This window comes from Homalodisca vitripennis, unplaced genomic scaffold, assembly GCF_021130785.1.
Source record: "Homalodisca vitripennis isolate AUS2020 unplaced genomic scaffold, UT_GWSS_2.1 ScUCBcl_7307;HRSCAF=14940, whole genome shotgun sequence".
NCBI classification, from domain to species: Eukaryota; Metazoa; Arthropoda; class Insecta; order Hemiptera; family Cicadellidae; genus Homalodisca; species Homalodisca vitripennis.
In genome coordinates, this window is record NW_025783485.1 from 33,340 (window position 1) to 53,553 (window position 20,214).

Below are 20,214 nucleotides of genomic sequence, written 5' to 3' on the forward strand. Positions count from 1 at the left end.
CATTTCATGAAATTTTCACGGTAGCACAGCAACTATGAGCATCATATACACCTGTAAACCTCTTTTTTACTTGTTAAGGATTAACCTTTGAAGTGCCCATGTTGGTAGCAGAAATGTTACTACATATTAATATTTAACACTTCAAAAAAGAAAGAGTCACTTATTATAAACTGACAAATGCCACCAGCAAAACAATTATTACAAACTTTACTGAGTCATGGCTAACTGGCGAAAATACTCGTTCTTTTGATGTGCGAAGGGTATGATTACGCCCTGGGGTCAGTCAGTCACGAACAACATTACATTAAACACCGATTGCTGTCGACTGATAGGCGACACGATACCGATAGTCAGGTTGACTATTACTGATCAATCATCGTAAAGGTCTGTCTCTGTTGTATTTATTAACACGCTCTTTTTTAATTTTAGTCAAGATAGAGTTTTTGTTTTGAAACCTGTTCCCATTTTCCTTATTGTGTTTGTTATCATTCATGGGGTTTGTCGGTGACTAAAGAAATTAGTAGGAATTTCATGACAATTTTTAGACGTAAGTTTTACAAATCTGAGGATAGTTGACATATAGAGTAATTAAAATCAGAATAGCTAAGATGGATACATAACCTAATTTCATATCTATATTACAGCCTAGCTTATCCTGTGGTCACAAATAAATTTCACTATTTTGTTCTTGAGAATACTAAAACATGTTGGTTGGGTGCAATGTTCAGGAACAACATATTGGATAAAGTTTATTAGCTAATTATAGGTTATAAACAGCTGTGTTGTGTAGAACTGTAGTAGAAATGAATATTTTGTAAGGGTTAGATTAAATATACCTTTATATTAAAAAGTATATCTTTATTTAAAGAATATTGATGTAATATTATTATTCATATAACAGAAAACATTGAAGAATTTGTTATTTCCTTATTCCTAAAAATGACAAGATACACTTAGGTGTAAAGAATCCCTGATATTATGTAATTGCTTGATGCAATATAGTATACCTATAGGCTACTCTCTAATTAGCAGAATCTCAAGAATAAATATTGCAGTGATTTTGGTACTAATCACAAAATTATATATGACATATAATACAGATTTATTATATGGGTCATCCTCTACCAACCACAGTATTTAATGAAAGTAAAATTGCAACCATACCATCCATTAAGATTGTTAAACACTTTTTAGAAAAATATACATTTCATAAATTTTAAATCCATGGACATGATACATCACAGCTCAATGATGAGTAATTGGCTTGAAAATAATAAAATATATGTTATTAAACAGTTGTTTTAATAATACACCTAGTAATAAAACAATAGTATTGATGTTTGAGTTTGGAAGAGGCAAAAATAATTTTATTTCTTATGTTCCTCATAACAGAAAAGAAATTTCATCTGCAAGTTAGAAAAAATACTAAGTAACGGTTTTGCATTTTCTTTTTCCCTCCGGTAAAGTTCTTTTTTGGACACAAAACCTGTAAAATGATTGTATTGTTTTTTCTGAATAAAGAGTTTTTGAACTTGAACACACACACTACTATTACCAGGAGCATTATGCAAACTAGGCAGCCACTAAGAGTGGCATCATCAGGGGGTGGCAGAAACAGTAAAAAATACAAAATTTAATATAAATTACTGTACTTTCACCAAGCTAAGTTATATAATAAAAGGACTTTTAAACTCAACTTTAATCATGATGAATAAATGAAAAATAAATTTATTTTCAGAAAAGGTAAGGCTACAATATTATTGACTTTATAGAAGAAAAAAAATCATACACATATAAATTGGATTATACAAATTTGCTTTTATTATTATACTGTTGTAACATATTGTTAAAACAGCATACACGGAAGATAACAATAGAATTTTAATAAAACAAATATATAGGGCAACATCAATTTAATTGCTGATGCAACATGCTTATTGACAATGTCTAATTAAGTCATATGATTAAAAATTAAAATTATCTTCTTATAAAAAACAAATGAATTTGCTCTGATAAGATAAATGATTATCTAGTCCACTTTATACCAAACCTTCTAAACCAATTTGCCAACCAAATCTCTATGGGAAGATTGTATTAGGCTAGAGAACCTTTAGATAAATGAAGGTACTATATATGGGAGGAAATAAACTCTGTAATGAAAATCAAGCAATTGCAACGATTGGTAAAATCAGTTTCGTGAAACTATAAATAAATATAATAAATAATAAATGTATTTATTTTCTCTTTCTGCCACAAAAACATACATAAAATATATGAAGAACTTACATGATTAAAAATCATAAACAATATAGTTATACTTGCCAAGACTGACTATATGTACTAAATGAACATGTTTTAGATTTAAAAAAAATAACATAATGTAACTTAAAAAATAACTTAACATAAATTTTTTCAGTCTCCTTACATATAATATTGTTATAAAAAAAACTTGTAAATATACTAAGCCTAGATTATATAAATATCAGAAGAGAAAATTTAGGGCCTCCAAGGCACGTGGCCTGTTCGGAGGTTCCAAATATTACACATTAAACTTGTTTTACAGCGTCCAGATTGTGAAAGAATGAATATTTTATTTAAACTTTTTCGGCCAATTTTCTTCTTACTATCAGTGCTTCTTTTCTTTGTTGCATGATAAATTATTGAAACAAAAATAATAGAAAATATGTCATATAGAAAATATATATATAATTATATATATATATATTTTTTTTAGTTTACTGTATGTAAAAGAGCATCTAAGCGAAAAAGATGGAAAATATTTATGGTATACAAACATAAATGTTATTGCTGAATTTGAATCAGAAAGTCAATGTGTTCCAAAGTTAGCAGCCACTCTCTAAGTCTTTTCAAAAATGTGTCAATATTCAATAATTCTTTAATATTGCTTGGTAATTTGTTAAAAATTCTTGGTGCTATAAAATTTAATGTTCTTGTAAAAAATGTAGAATTTGGTTTAGGAACTGTAAATTGATTCCCGGATCTTAATTTTTGCTTATATTCTATATTTTTTGTGGCATATTACCACTCTTGCAAAATAAAATTTTCAGAACTTTATAAACAAAAATATATTTCAATGGTAAAATTTTTAAATCCAAAAAAAGCGGACGCGAATGGACTGTCTTTCCTTTATTTAATATTAACCTTACTGCATGTTTTTGTTGAACATATATTGCATTCAGATAAGTATCGTATGTACTGCCCCAAAAGATAATTCCATAATCAATTCTGCTCTGTATCAATGAAAAATATAGCATACGCATAACTCTTTCATTACATAACTTCCTAAGAAAATAAAAATACCTTAAAATATTATTAATTTTGTTTTTTAAATGATTTATGTGAATTTTCCAATTAACCTCGTTATCAACAAAAAATTCCTAAATACTTTATATGCGTTACTCTATCAACTACAGCACAACTATTCCCAATACATACAGTTTGAACAACTAGACACTTAGCACATTTTTAATAAACTTGAATTTCGAAGTTAATATCTTTTTTGAGGCTGAAATTTATATATTTAGTTTTTTCTACACTCAGCAGCATGTGATTCATAGTAAACCACCACTGAAGTGCTTCAAAATCATTTTCCATACTGGACCTTATACTGTTCCAACTAGATTCTGAATAGCAGAGAGCTGTGTCGTCAGCAAAAGAAGTTATTTTTCCTTGTAAACTACCATTGCATAAGTCATTTATGTAGACAATGAATAATATTGCTCCCAGGACAGATCCTTGGGGTACACCTTGCTTTATTATTCCAGAGTCACTTAATACAGAATTAACTCTTACACATTGCTTCCTATCTTCCAAGTAACTCTGAAACCATTTGTATGCAATTCTACGCACTCCACATTGATGTAATTTATCCAATAAAATTTTATGATTCACAGTGTCAAAAGCTTTTGTTATATCGAGGAAAAGACCACTAATACATTTACCCTCATTCAAACCATCATTCACATCTGTCATGAAATGCAACAGTGCATTCTCTGTATTCATACCAGATCTAAATCCAAATTGATTATTACTAAAAAAATCAGTCATTTCAAAAAATTTTAACAATTTTTGTTTCATTAGTTTTTCAAAAATTTTTGAGAAGCATGAAAGCAAAGATATAGGACGATAATTACTGCTGTTCAAATCAGAACCTTTTTTAAATATTGGTATTACTATTGCATTTTTTAACTGCGTTTGGAAAAGACTCCACTGTTGAAACTCAAATTAATTATGTACAACAAGACATCCATGATTTTGGGATAGATATTCTTAATCGTGAAGGAACTAATTCCATCCAGACCCGGTGAAGTATTATTTTCAAGTGATTTAATAACGCTCACCAGCTCATGTGGTAGAACTGAATCAATAAAAATTTAATTTACTTGGTATACTTTTGTAAAGGAATTTTTATAATGCAGTAGAGGAAAATTTTTTAATTGAGGATCGTTTAAGTTTAGTTTACTCACTATATTTAAAAAGTAATCATTAAAATAGTTTGCAACAGAAAATGGATCAGAAATCAATGTGTGATTTATGTCTAGTGTTATAGTCTGTTTGATTTGTTTAGCTTGACCAGTCACTTCTTTCAAAACTTTCCAAGTGCCCTTGGAATTTCTATTGCAATTTTCAAACTTTCGTTTATAAAAATTATTTTTTTGTTCTTTTATGTATGTATGAAGTCTATTTCTAAATTTTAAGTAATATAGTTTCAATTTGGTATTGTTTGGGTGGTTCTTAACCAGTTTAAAAATATGGTTCCTTCTCTTAATTTTTGAACAAATAAAATTAGTAATCCACGGTTTCTTTAATTTATATTGATTTATCTGTCGTAATTCCACTCTACTTTGTATTAAGAAACTTTGTAAAGTTCCCACAAACTCATCAAACGCCAAAGACGCATTTGCCTGATTATAGACAAGAGACCAGTCTGCGCTATCCAACAGCTGATCGAGCCGAGTGTAATCAGTGCGGTAGCGGGGTGAGGACAGCAAAGGCTTGCCACCCTCTCCCCGCGCACCGCACACCTGCACGCTCACACAGACCATGGAGTGGTCTGTGATGTCCGCGTGCATCACAGACGCGTCTACAATAATCCTGTTTTTTACTGGATACTCTCATATAAGCATGATCGATGCAACTTTCAGACTGTTCTGTAATTCGTGTTGGCTCCCGTATTAAACTCTCAAACCCGTTTACAGCCATCAGAGTTTTTATAACTATCTACAGACGCACAGACATTGTCCAATAAATTTATATTAATGTCTCCAATAAGTAAAAAGTTTGCCATATTTTTAAAATTACAATTTGACTTATTAAATTGGTTCCTCAACTCATCGATGAAAATATCAGCTGCATTAAACACAAACCTATATACAGCAAGTAAATAAAATGTTTCTTTACAAAAAACAAAAGATATCAATAACGCATCTGCCGATTGTAACTCAAATAGGATACAATTTACATTGTTGATTAAATCGTTAATATAAACCGCCACACCTCCAGCTCTATAATTATCATTACATTGAGTTATTAAATTATAATTTGGTATTTTATAAAATTCAACTTCGTTTGTACTTATCCATGTTTCTGATAAGATGATAATATCAGGAAAGATACAATTTGCCTGTAATTCAGAAATAAAAATATCAAAATTCTGTCTCATACTTCTAACATTTTGATGAACAACTAAAATTTTATCGTTCATTAACTGAAGAAAACAATAAAAAAAGACATTTTTTATCTATACATTTTAAGAAAAATTAAATTAAAACAAAACTCATAGTTATAATTGCTACATAAAATCTATAAAGTAATAATTAAGTATTTCACAAACACTTATCTATAACTGTATCAAAATATACATGTCATAAATCCTTGCACATTATCATACTGTTCAATTAAGCAGTTTAATGAAAATTTTATTATTTATTTACAAAAATCTACACAATCTTTTAATATGATTGCATTATACTTTATTATAAGATAAAAATAATTCATATTTCTATATAAAATATTTGTTAAGTGTTATGCAAATACATATGAATAAATATATAGCCAAAATAAATATTTGTTCCACATATAGTAATGTAAAAATATATATAAACAAAAAATTATATACAAAGAATAAATACAAATTATAAGTATACTTCTTTCGTTTTTAGGCAAATAAAAATTACAGTTTACTTAAGTCAGCTTGGCAAGTCACCTGAATTACATTGGTTCCATCGTCTTTCCTTAAGAAGATTTTGCCGCCCCTCACCCAGAGGTGCTTGAAGTTCTTTTCCTTCTTGATCTGCCGCGCCGCCCCCAGTAGCCGCCTCCTCGCCGGTGTCAGGGCCTCATTGACGTACACCATTTGGTCCATGGGCATGTTCATGTGTCGGGTAGGGTCCAATAAGCAGACCCGGTTTTTTATATCGAAGAATATAATCATCGATACCTAATATTCGCATATCGAATCATAGACTATCAATCGATATAAAAGTAATAACAATCATATGTTTAAATTAAAATGTGAATTTAATGATAACAAATAATAAATGAACATAACCAAAATCAGGGAAACTCATAACTTTAACTAAATGAAACAGAACTAAAACGTTTTTACTAAAGTTGTGTCCACCATTACCTTCTTTTTTGTATCTGAAGACGACCATGTTAGCTCCTCTGACAGTTACATTTGTTATCTTTCCACAAATATCACATAATGGATTCTTAGGTACTAACCCAACATCCTGAAGCCATAAAAAACATATTTTATCGTCTTTTAAAGCAATTTCGTGAAGCTTCCTAAGATTTACGGCCATTTTAATACACAATGTTACTTATGTGAAATTTAAAATATTACCTTAATTGTATTATTTGAAAGTGTTTACAGCTGTTCATATAGATTATTTAAGTTGTTAAAAATAATTCATCAGTATCAATTGATTATATCGATGGTTATGATTAAGTAATATCGTTTGCCAATTTCGATATAAAAAACCGGGTCCGCTTATTGGACCCTACCCCATGTGTCTGGTAGATAGGTTTCGCTTGACACGACGCTTCCTCATGAACTCCTCCTTGTCCATGCGCCTAACAAACTTGACAATGATGCCAGGCGGGGGGCCGCTGTGACCGACTTTGCTACCAAGACGATGACAGGCGTCAATCATGGAGTCCGTAATGGTTAAGTCCAGAGCTTTTCCCACTTCCTTCACAACGCTGACGACGTCTTCGTTTGGCTGCACCGGAATTCCCTGTATTTCTATGGTATTTGCCCTGGAGTATTGTTCCATATCATCAATCCTCTGTTCAAGATCAGCGACCTTCTTATTTAAACTTTTGTTTTCTTGCATCAATTCATCAATTATTTTTAAGCATTTTTCCATAGACAAATTTTGCTGCTTCATAGTTTTTGTATTTTCTTCAATTTTTTCAGTTAAGAATTCATAGGATTTGTTAAAAAATTTTTCTTGGGTTTTTTGGCCTTCAGCTATGTCCTCGATTTTTTTCATTATATCTTTGAGTGAAAGTTTCCCTTCCTGAGCTGCGGAGTCAAAACCTCAAGCTCTTCTCTTTTCTTCGTGTTTTCACTACACGGCTGACACCTCCAAGTTAGTCCATCGGCGGTGATGCAGTCGAGATCAGCCTTGTTCATCGCCCGCATGCAGGTTCCATGAAACTCTTTGGAACAATCATTACATACAAGCTTGAGTTGTTTCGAAGTGATAGACTTTGTACAAACATCACAATTGGCCATTTTTAATATATAGAAAAGGTATTTTAAATTTGAAATAAGTAAAATTTAGATTGACCAAACTGCCAAGATAAAAACCCACAAAACAGAAGCACAAATTTATAATGAAAAACACACGAGCTCAACGCGAACTTAAAACGCTGTATAGATTAGGCCGGAGCACTATCGCTTGTCGATCCGTCTTATCTGAGCGCTGACTCATTACTAAACCTACATTTATTTGAAAATGACCCAGGAAAGACTTTAAGGGCTATCCACCTTATTAATAGAACAAGACAGCCTAAATCTTAAATCAAGTGAACTAGTCTTATCCTTTCCCAAAAATGAAACTAACGGAGAATGAAAATGATAAATACATTTTATGTACTAAATAAAATTTGTCTTCTGAATTATTGAAGACTTGTTTTTATTTGTTTTAAGTTCCTACTTGAAATAAGATACAAAAACGTGAAATATCTTTTTGTACCGATAATTAAAGTCTTGTTATATTTAAAAAATTCCATGGAACTGTTTTTGTTGTAGAGTGTCTCTTTGGAGGGAAAAGTGTAGCAATTAATTGAGTTGGAGGTGGGGGCTGCAAAAGGATATTTTGTGTAGAGCACCAGCATAGCTTGTACCGGCCTTGGTCATCATTACTCACTCTCACTCGCACAGTGATGGCTGTTTGCTACTAATCGAAAGGCCACATCTTAAAACTTCATAGTTTATATAGTATTACGTTCTTAACATAGATGTAGGTAATTTTTATATTCTACTGATAAATGGCTGTTCAGATTAAACAAAGTCCATATTAATGGTCTCATTTAGCTTTATTTGTAATAAACCAACTAATTGCTTAGTACAGGTAGTTGTATAAAGCTGAACATGTGTTTTGCACTATTATTGGGCAGTTTATCCTTGTTTACGCACTTAAATTGTTATTATTTTACTGATTTTGTCACTAATACGTTTACCTTTTATGTTTACAGAAAACTGAATATGTTAAGTACACGGTTACTTCATGGCGCTGGTGCATTATCTTCAATTTTACACAGTCCACGAACAATAAAATGTAGCAGTAAGGTAACAATCACAATATTGTACTATTTATCAAAGTTTACTCAGGTTAAAAGATCAATAATTATTAAAACATTTTTCAGGTTTTAGCAGCATGAAGAAAATGGCTCCTGCTGGACCAGGACATTACTATAATCAGTCAATAATAATAAGTTTGTATCAGAACTGTGTTATTTTTAGTGGTTGCATAGAGTGAAAAAATCGCCTTAAGGCTTTACAGTAATGAGTTATTTGTAATTTGTTGTACTTTGGAAACATGTTATTAACAAAACCCAAACCAAAAAATTCATTTCATTTCAATTCAATGAAATTAAATGATTGATTGTTTACAAGGGTGGTGTAGATGACTTGTGTCTGGACTGCTACAGTTATTTTACTACAAAATAATATGATTGACTAGATCATTTGTATCAGCTGATTGTTTCACCATTATAGTACATGAAGTTGGGTGCTCTTTAGAATGGCTTAGGTTTACATTGTATTTATGGAATTAAAATATCACTGGTTTGTCAGCAAAAATTATAGTACAAGTCTAAAAACTGTTTATACATGGTGAGTCTGACCACCCGTGCAGTATTTCCACACTTTTTCTATCTCTTTTCTCCATAATTTGGCCTCTCCGAATCCGTTAAAATTATTTTCAATTTTGAAAAATGCCCCTAAAGAGCCCAATTTGGGGGTAGGGTGCTTTTTGAGGAATTTTAAAATGTAAACATGGGTCGTGTGATACATCAATTTAAAGGTCTAATTACACCGAACATTTTGGTGCAAACAAAAATTAATTATCTTTAACAGTATGTACAGGGTGTACCAAAACGTTTTGAAATAGGACTTTAACCCTTTGCACTCGAATGGCCAGCAGTGCTGGCCACTAATGGCGCTATGTCAGCTTGTGACAGTTTTCCTAGCGCCATGACGCTCAGGTCGAACGGCCAGCGCTGCTGGCCATGGCGGATTCCGTGCCAGCTTGACCTTCTTTTAGCCATGCTTGCTCCACCAGCTTGTTTACTATTTATTGTTACAATCTGGAAATGTAACAGGGACTGGGGTTTTTTAAAGATTTAAAAAGCCATATAGTTTTAAATGCCAATGATGTTGTATTTTGTTGGTAGCTTACAAAATTACAAAACCAATTTCATTGTTAGTTTGTCAAATAACAAAAAACCATAATAAAATACTAAGCAATAAATGTAGACAAAAAAATGTGGTTACTATAGCTACTATTTACAACAATGTTTTTTTGCATGATAATAAACTGAAATATCAATGGAAATGCATTTTAAAGAAAGATTGTTAAAATTATGAAAACAATAACAAAAAAAGTGAGCTAAATAATGAAATAAATAATAAAATACTTAACATTAAATAAAGACATACATGAATCCTACTATTTACAAGAATGGATTTTCTTAAGAAACTAGTGTGAAATACCAATGAAGTAGTAAATTTATTTAAATATTATTACAATACGATAAAATAACCATTGAAGTTTACTTATTAATGGAAAACATACTAATACTAAATTAATTAATAATAAATGTAGACAAAAATAACAACTGTTACTATAAGCTAATATTTCAATAATTGTTTTTTTTCTTTATGAAACTAGGCTTTAAAGTCATTCAGCGTATGGTATTTTTCAAAACACAGTCCAGCACACAGTCCTGGCTGATTGGTACACATGTCTTGCAAACAAATTTGCTCCTTTTCCCCGGACTCCCCCTGCACCGCGGTCACTACAGACAACACAGTCTTTTGTTTTTCTATCATCAAGTGGGTGCATAAGATGAAGTTTTTCCATTCAATCTCTGGTCATCTGTCATACTAGATTGCCGGGCTCTTTTATGAACATTCCTTACATTCCCTACCAATTGTTTCACAAGCTTTTTCCTGAAGTTCCTTTGTCTTATTTTCTTGTTGTGGGGTTGCTGTGAGTTGAATAATATAAATGCATTTACAATGGCTGTCTCAAAAAGCCAAAAAAAAACTTTCCTCCACCACTTCAAAGATTTTCTTACGAAAGGGTAAGAGGATATGTAGTGGTCTGCTGTATCAACACCTCCCATATTGTCGTTGTACCTACAGACTACAGTTTGGTTTTATTACATTTTCTACAACACCTTTTTTTTTTAATCTTCTCACGGTCTCCACCGAGTGTCCGTAATAACTTGAGAGCATTGTCACTTCGTTGGTATCTCTCCAAATCAAAGCATTATACTTATTGTCTTTTCTGAAACTTTTTATTTGGCCCCGTTTTTAGCTTGAGAGGCTTGAATGCCGGTTGTGTTTGTTCGGACCTGTTTTTTTGTTCTTTCTGATTGGTCTTATTTGTTGAGGTTTAATCTTGTCCTGTTTCTCATTACAGTTCCAGTAATATGGACCTTTCATGTCGTACAGAGCCTCTGCCAAGTCAACATTTGTGTAAAAAACGGTCGGTGAAATGTGCATTCCTTCAATGCTACCATAATCATCTTGCAGTTTCTTTACCAGGTGTAAAACTATTCTGCTAGTAACCCCTAGATCTTGACGATCCATGTTCTGAGTTGTTGGTTTTCCCAAAAATAGGGTTCTATTGCACAAATATATCCAGTGCTGGACTCGGAGGCTACAAAAAAACCTTAATTCCCCATCGAATAGGTTTGTCCTTGTTATAAACTTTAAAAAACAATTTTGCCTTTAAATCCTACTGTACTTTCATCTACACTAATGTTTTGTGTAGGAACATAGTACTGTCTAAACTTTTTGTCCAGATATTGGACAACTCTCCGTACTTTACCTGAGCGTGATAAAATACCTCCCGGAGGCCCATTGTGAGGTGGGCCTACATGCAGGGACCAAAAGATTTGTAAAAATCTTTGTTTTGACATAATGCTTTTTAAAAAAAGGTTGGTAGTCAACTTCTTCATTAGAGAAATAGTCTTCTATCTCGGGTTTTGGGTTCAAACCCATGTTTATTAATAAGCCTAAAAAAGCCTTCATTTCTTCTACAGTTATTGGTTGCCATGACCACCACATAGAACGCTTCCTCAATGGAGTATTTTTTTGTATTTTTTTCAATTGCGTATCTGTTGGTTTCATTGATAATCTCTGTTATTAGGGTATCTGTAAAAAAACAACTCTAAAAACTCAAGTTCTGTCTGTGGCACTGGACCTCTAGGGGGCTTAAACCCACTGTCATTTGAATAAACAAATTTAGATAAACTTACGTCCGTGTCAGACCACTCTATCCAACCAGCGTCATCAGCTATAGGCGTATTTTCTTCTACCTCTTTGAGTGTTGTTTTGAAGAAACAGTAAGTTGTCCATTTTCACTTTGGTCTAGTGATAAATCATTTTCATCGATTTCTTCGGCATCTATATCTAATTCTAACTCAGTTTCAATCTGTTGTTCAAATTCTTCAACTATCTCAGTCTCAGAAACCAATGTCACTTTCATGCTCACTGTCTACCACAGAGTCACTGTCTAACCTATCTAGTTCATTTCTAATTTTATCAGAGTTATCACAATACTGGTTATCCATTTTACACAGAAAAAGACAATGAACAGGTTAATATAAAAATACTATACACTATATACCCACAATAATAAACATAAAACTGAAAACTATAAACAGGAAAACACAATACGAGTATTGCACAATCAGGAGCACAAATAAACTGTGAATATGGCGTTTTACAATGCTACAAAACTTTGCAAAAACAAATTTTTAACAGTTCTACATTTATCCAGTAGGTTTTCACCACTAATCAAACATCGTATTTACACTGTATTATTAGATTTACAAAAGTTATAAAAAAAGGCACATATTGGTCACCTATGCTGACCATTCGACCTGTTGAGGATTTTAGTAGTGGCCAGCAGAGCTGGCCATTCGACCTGACCGTCAAGGCGCTATGAATACTGAGACAAGCTGACACAACGCCATTAGTGGCCAGCGCTGCTGGCCATTCGAGCTGACGGTAACTATTCTAAAAACGACCATTCGAGTGCAAAGGGTTAAAATAAAGTACTGTGTTACCCTACCTAAAATACGGAACAACACCAGAATTTTTTTCCTAACTTGCTATTGACCTATTTTTTAATGAAATATGTTGTACGGGCATTTTTCACTGGATTTTCTAAATTTCAAAAATATTCAAAATTTAAGAATACAAAAAATTCTAACACTCAAAATTCTTAAATAGCAACATATAATAAATTTTATATCAAATAAGGTCTTTTTAAAACAAACATTTTTTGTATTTAACTTTTTTTCCTATCTCTTACTGTTTCAAAAGGGCAGCCGAAAAACTGAATTACGTATGTCTGTTTACAAAATATAACAAATTATTTATACAATTTATACAACAGTATAAATGAAGAACACAATAATATAATGTAAACATTTATAAAAGAAGCTTTCCGAGATTAACTATAACTTTGAGTTAAAGATTTGCAGCCTTAACCATTACAGTTGCAGAAGAGGCGTAATCCAATAGATGTTCTTTGTATTAAATATGTCAGTTATCTGAAGTGACAAATACATGCTACTTTCAACAGACTTAGCTTCAGCTGCCAGGCCAAGCCTTGTTAAAGCTTGGGAATAATGCATAATGGATATTGACTGATTTAAAAACACAAATATAATGGACTTTCCTTGTTTTGTTGATTATAACACATAAAAACATGATGTGACTCATCAGCAAAAACATTAAACTGTTATAAGTATAAAATCTCAAACTCTTTTATTAAATAGGAAGAAATAGTCCAAAATGTCAAAAGGATATATGAAACCAACATTGAGCCTTTTAATTGAAGTTGATTGAAATGTTTCAGGTATTGTTGACTTCATATTTGGGTCTTAGAACGGCTGCCAGGTTTGCTTTGCCGCAACACTGTGGTTGCCTTACAACCTCCTTAGCCAAACATGGGACAAAGGTATGAACCGTATTTATTTTTGTAAAACTTTAAATCAGTTTTTTAATTGTGCTATTGCTAATCTATGAGTGTGTAGTACAACAGCAGTTGTAAAGGAAGTGAGGTAAATTGGTAGAGAAAAATTAGTTTAAATTAAAATCTAAATTTTGTTCTATGCAATATTATATTCTTTGTACTCTACTTTGCTATAATTCAACAGATTGCAGGAGTGACCCATGTTCAGTTATCCTTCTGTCTTCTTTTGTGGACATTTTTAATAAGTCCCTTTGTTTATTCACACATTAAATGGCACAGGTCTCTCTATCATCTGATTTACCTAACTTTTGCTACCCATGTTACAAACATTTTTTCTATTTATTTTGTACTGTGTTTTGTACTCACATGGTTAAAAATTTAAAAAAAACAGATTGGTTAAAAAGGAAAAATTCAGATGGGTATTTCAAATTTTTGTTAGTTTTATTCTTTCCTAGTTTTTAATAAAAAACTAGGAAAGAAAAGAGATAAGATTATCATGTCAAAATGTAATTCATAAACAAATTAAATGGCCACATTTAATTGTAATTCGTACTATATCCAAACAGCATGATGTAAAAAATTATTGATAAAACTAGCTGTTACACGCGGCTTCGCATGGAATATTTAGAACCGAAGTCCTTATATTACGAAGTAAAAGCAATTATGATGTAATATGATGGAAGTCACATAAAAAATTTTAAACGTAAGTAGGCATACATCATGTAGATATTATTTAAGTTCATGGTAAATAGTATCAGAGTTTAACTTAATTATTATTTCATGTTTGGAACGTGTAGGAGCATTTCTGATTCTAATTAATTATATACATAACGTCACAGCTGAATCTGCCTTGTCATTCATCCCAATCAAGAAAACACAAATCTTGGATCACACAGGTTTCAGAAACTTACTTCGGTTAAAAAGCGTATATTTCCAGCCCTTGTCATGTATTTTAGGTCTAAGATATTTCCAGTACCATAGTAGAGTTTGCCTTGTTGTTCTGACGAAGAAAAAATATATATACTTACATAGGACCGAGATGCCTACTTCGGTTAAAAGTGCATACTTAAGACCGTTTAAATTCACTTACGTACTATGTCACAGTTTAGCTTGCCATATTGCCTCGATCAAAATACTATATACGTTAGATTATCTAGTACTTGGAAATCTATTTTGGTCAAAATCGTGTTGGCATAGTTGAGTTTGCCTTGTCCTGATGAAGAAAATATACACACATAAGTAGGACCAAGAAGCCTATTATGGCATAGAAGTCCTACCTACTTCCGATGTACTTTCTGTATAAGGGGAAATCCTTATTAAAGTTATGCACAATCCAAAATAATCATTATTAAAGTTTTGTGTCATATAAGTCTTGTTTTTTTGGACTTTAGTTAGGAAAGAATAAATCGTTGAGGCATGTTAGTATTCATTTCTCTATTTTTTCATAAGTCATTGTTAAAATGTAATATCATAATGTTAAGGAAGCCCACCAGTTTAAAGTAACTTATGTGAATAGATTCATAACTTTGTTCATTAAGGTTAGTTTTATAACAGTATTAATGGATTAGATGATTTTAATTCGTCACTGGCGCAATCTGGTGTAAAATTTATATATTAATGTTTTATTTACTATCTGCATTACACTACCGATCAAGCACTGTTTACTTACTATTGATAACATTTTAATGTAAACAGATTTTTTTGAAAGTTTGTCGAACTATAGCTGTCAACAGCTGTTTAGTGCCAGTTTAATTGGAATTATGAAACGTAAAAACTACAATTTTTTCTGAATTCCAAAATGTTTCAGGTAACTTATATTAACTTTTTCTTCCTCGGATTTCAATGGACATTTTACAAAAAGAATTAACTGAATTGGTCCAGCCGTTATAGAAATTAGCGTTTACCAACACATTTCGTCATTCATTTTTATTTATAAGATATATGGTTGCTTAGATATTGTCGAGGAGGGCAGTTACTCTAGCAGCTGAAGCAACGCAGACATTGCCTAGAACACAGAAGATTGTGGGGTACTGGCTCGCAGGTTGTGGTGGCATGGTCTTCTGCGCTGTTATATTGGGTAAAAAAATTTAAAAGATGTCTTATTTCACCTGGTGAAGTTACATATAAGTAAAAGTTAATGTGGGATGTTCTGTTGAACTCTTAACTTGTTGTACAATTCTTTCTGCAGTGCAAAACGCGTTTCATCCTTTTTGCAAGAGTCTTTTTTTTATAAAACATATCAATATTGTTTTAAAAGGCTTATCGTGTAAATTAATTATCTATGATAAAAGTATTTAAATGTTTACTTTCTACTTAGCTGTATATGACGGTTGCTTATAAGAAAAACCGTTTTTAATAGAGAAAGAAAAACTATCTATTAACTCTAGAAGTGGAAAGGCACCGGATGTACGGCTGGGTCGGCCCTCGTCTAAGTGGCAGCGCCGGAATTCCGGCCCGATTACGTTGCGTCGCATTACGTTATTTTTGAAGGAGTAAATATTATCTGATTGTGATAAAAATAATATATTTGGAAAGATGAAGAATCATACTTTACAATAATAATGTATTTTATTAGGTTTTATACTATTTATAGATAACCTCTATGGATATATATAAACAGTTGTGCAGCAGACATCTGGCCCGCCCGCAGATTTGTTTACTTTCTGGTGTTGTTCTAAGTCCATAGTTTCGAGTTTATTTCAGCTAGTTATTACTTATAAGCTAAATTAATATTACACATATATTAGTTGGCCTAAAACACTGTGCCACTACAGAGAATTTACAATGCCACCTCTAGGGTTAATCTAAATATTGTATCAGAGACCAAAAATGAACTTTGTTCATTTTTGTTAAGCCATAGCACCAGCTTTTGGATTCCTATGTGTTACACCAATCAGTAATTTTATTTTCTATATATAATCACTTTCCAGACATTCCCTTCAAATAATCCCTTCAAAACATTCCCACCAAACGTTTTGGAAAAAGATGAAATTTTAACTGTACTGTTAGGACTATAGATGGTCCATCAATTCACAAGTATTAGAATAGTTGTCCAGGTGCGTTGTCTCACGACAGTTGTTCAGTTGCTTTGTTATTGCTGCAATGTGAGAATTAGCATTAATTTAAAGCAGAAAGATGCCTACTAATGTTTTGAATGACACCTTAATAGGTTTCACAATAACTGCTCAGAATTTGTTTTCAATTCTATTAGTAGAAAGTCTGTCATTCTTCCAATCATAAAAAACTATGACCATGATTTTGCATTTTGAATTTTCGAGGATTTGTTGGAGAGTTAGCATGATGACTCTCATAGTTTTTTTTCTTTAGTCTCTGGAGTGTAATACACAGTCCACGTTCATTACTTGTCATTTTTCTACAAAAGGAACAAAGAATTTCCAAACGCTTTGTCTGGTGTTCTTCTGTCAACAGTGTTGGCACCCATTTTGCTGTAGTAAACTTTTTCAGTAACAACAGCAGGAATTTGAAGTGTAATGATGGAATAATTGAGGACTGATCAAGAGTAGGTGACCATGTCATATGATTGCCTGTGCAGACTTGATGAACATTATATTCTTTGAAAATTACCCTCATATTACAGTGCAGAAACAATGCCAAAAATCCATTACAATTAATACAGCCATCTAAAAAAATATAATTAACATATATTTTGTATGTAATTTATTCTCAAAGTTTTAATTTGTAAAAATAAAATGAAAATTAAGTTTTATGCCATTAACCCTTTGGCTGCCATGCTATATTTGTATTTTATGTATAAAGTCTGCCAGGCAGTTTAAGTTACCTGTATCTGAAGACTGCCAAGCCAAACTACCATATGCCTACCTGTACTGCCAGGCTTAAAATGAGCATTTCGCATAGGTAAACCAAAAACGATAATAACTTTCTTTTTTAACTAGCTAGGATCATGATTTGTGTTTTGTTTTGAACGTAATGAAATTTACTATAACTTATATAACTTTTAAAACCACTTCAAATTAATTAAACTATTTAAATAAATAAATTAATTAATTAAATTTAAAAAATGTTCAAAAAAGTTTTTTTTATTGCAAAACACCTTATAATAATACTATAATGGGAGAAAATAAATGTTTGTTTTATGTTTAAAAATGTCATTGAGAGTCAATGTTCAAAAAATTACAAAACAAATTTTGGAAAATAAAGTTATAATGATTATAACACTGAATCAGCGCGGCAACGCAAATTTTTTCATATTTTCATAATTTTATCAATGTGGTTCCAAATACTTGCTTCAATTGGTAAACATTACTAGTCTTACACTAAATTCTATTTTTGATGTTGTTATTGGAAGAAAATTAAACTAATAAATAGGTTTTATAGTTACAAAGAGCCTTTAAAGTTAGAAAATAAATTATAATATTATACTTACAAATGAAGTTGGATACAGAAGATTGAAGAGAAACAATGGCAATAAAAATTGGGTACTTTGGGATTATACCGACCGCATCAGTATGAAGAACACAAAAATATAAATTTATAGAAACAAACCTGATAGAACGAAAAAACAACTCTTTAATTATAAAATTACAAACTTACAACGATTATCAATGGGGTCAGATTCCGTTATATGCCCCCAACGCTTAAACCTTTTTCAATTAACTTAGAACGTTGTAAAACGATGTAGTTGAGTAACAGAACTAACATTCCATCAATCAACAAGCATTTCCAGGTATTGTGATCGGATTTTTTGTCGCTGTTATCTTATCTTATCTTTCTCGAGAATCCCGATTACGGCAGGCCGCGCGGCGGGACTCTGCAATCACGTTATCTACTAGACCGCTCGACTTTGACCTCTGTCTGAGGTTGGGGAGGGGTTTGCGATAAGACAATTCCTGTTTTATATTGAAGAAATATTGTTCTACACTAATCTAGTAATCAGTAGAAGCAAAATGTCAAATAACGATTCATGTCTGGTTGTACCAACAGCCACACAATTACGTCGTTCTTCTACATGGCGTACTATATAAAGTAAGATTTTCGTAATAACTGATATTTTATGAAATAAAGACACTCTTTAGCTATTATTTTTATGTTATAAGAATTACATTGGTGGTTAAATAGCTGCGCTATAAGCAAAAAGGAAGAGGCCGATAAAATCGGCCGCTGGCAGTTTTCAAATAATTTTACTCTGCCGAAAATATCGGCCAGTCTTAACCGGCCGAAAATATCGGCCGCTGGCAGTTTTCAGCTAGTCTTACCCGGCCGAAAATATCGGCCGCTGGCAGCCAAAGGGTTAAAGAAAAACTGTCAAAATCAGCAAAATAAATACAATTAAATCATTTTTATCGGGTCAATATACATACATTGTACATTAACACATCAGGCAATAGAGCAAAGATTATTCATGTAAAATATATAACTGCTTCATTTTTTGGCAATGAATTATGTATTTTAACACAAAGACTATGGGGTCTCTTAGTAGATGTTTTACTCACATGCTTTAGTAATATTAAATGCTGGTTATTTCTTGTAGGATATGAATGAGTATTTGCACGTGTTGTAGAAGTTCTTCATCACAAACATACAGCTCTTAAACCCCAACAATCTGACAAAAGTCGTTATGTTGATAGATTTCAAAATAGATTTGCATGATTCATGGTTAAGTTGCATAATGGCTTAACCCTATAAGTGGCAGTCATTTGTGGTCTCAGTGGCAGGCCGTTTTTGGGTAAATTGCCTTGATCGTTAAACTTATTTTTAGAAAATATTATCTAAGTGATAACCTAGCAACATTATATATTTTTGTTTTCCTTATGAACTATAGAATAAGAATAAATATAATATTTGGTGCCTTACCATTATTTTCAGATTAATATCATTGTAGATGTGTAAAAAATCTTTTTTAGAAAAAATAAGTTTTAAGTTCTACTGTCCGTCACTTTGAAACTACTGGAGCTACAAAATAATGTCAAATTTACAGAATATACACAATTTTATTCTAAACAAATTATTTTCCTATACATTTTTTTCTATTTAAAAGAACAAAAAAGTTAGATGGGAAAAACTAAATCTATGTATAAACTGGTTTTTTTACTCCCGAGTCACTAGAAGGGGCTTGTCTTTTCCTCCCAGTAGTGTAGGGCCTATAATAGTATAATAGTGGCTTAGTTTGTCATAGCACAGCTTAGTTTGTATTCGTAAATATAAAACAGGAATTGTCTTATCGCAAACCCCTCCCCATCCTCAGACAGAGGTCAAAGTCGAGCGATCTAGTAGATAACGTGACTACAGATTCTCGCCGCCCGTTCAGCGTGCGCCGCATTCTTGTACTTTTCGTACCGAAGTGTCTGTCGAGTGCGTCGCTTTGTTGCACTTCCGTGTTTTTACTGTGTGTGTAATAGATTATGATGGGTGACACTATGAGAATTAGGGATTTACCCAGGAGCGAACAGGGGGCCATTCGTTTTTTACAAGATCATGACTAGTT

At 32.0% G+C, this 20,214-nt stretch overlaps 1 protein-coding gene across 2 annotated transcripts; it reads left to right on the top strand.

The window, feature by feature from the left end:
* Positions 1-235: 235 nt before the first annotated feature.
* LOC124374156 lies at positions 236-15,857 on the top strand. Of its 2 annotated transcripts, none has more exons than XM_046832418.1 (4): positions 236-384; positions 8,731-8,824; positions 13,635-13,736; positions 15,705-15,857. In XM_046832418.1, exons 2-4 carry the CDS (start codon positions 8,741-8,743, stop codon positions 15,840-15,842), a joined length of 324 nt encoding a protein of 107 aa, XP_046688374.1. In that variant the 5' UTR covers positions 236-384; positions 8,731-8,740; the 3' UTR covers positions 15,843-15,857. The 2 variants fall into 2 exon arrangements, with proteins under 2 accessions (XP_046688374.1, XP_046688373.1); XM_046832417.1 differs by lacking the exon at positions 236-384 and adding an exon at positions 397-547.
* The last annotated feature ends 4,357 nt before the right edge of the window (positions 15,858-20,214 follow it).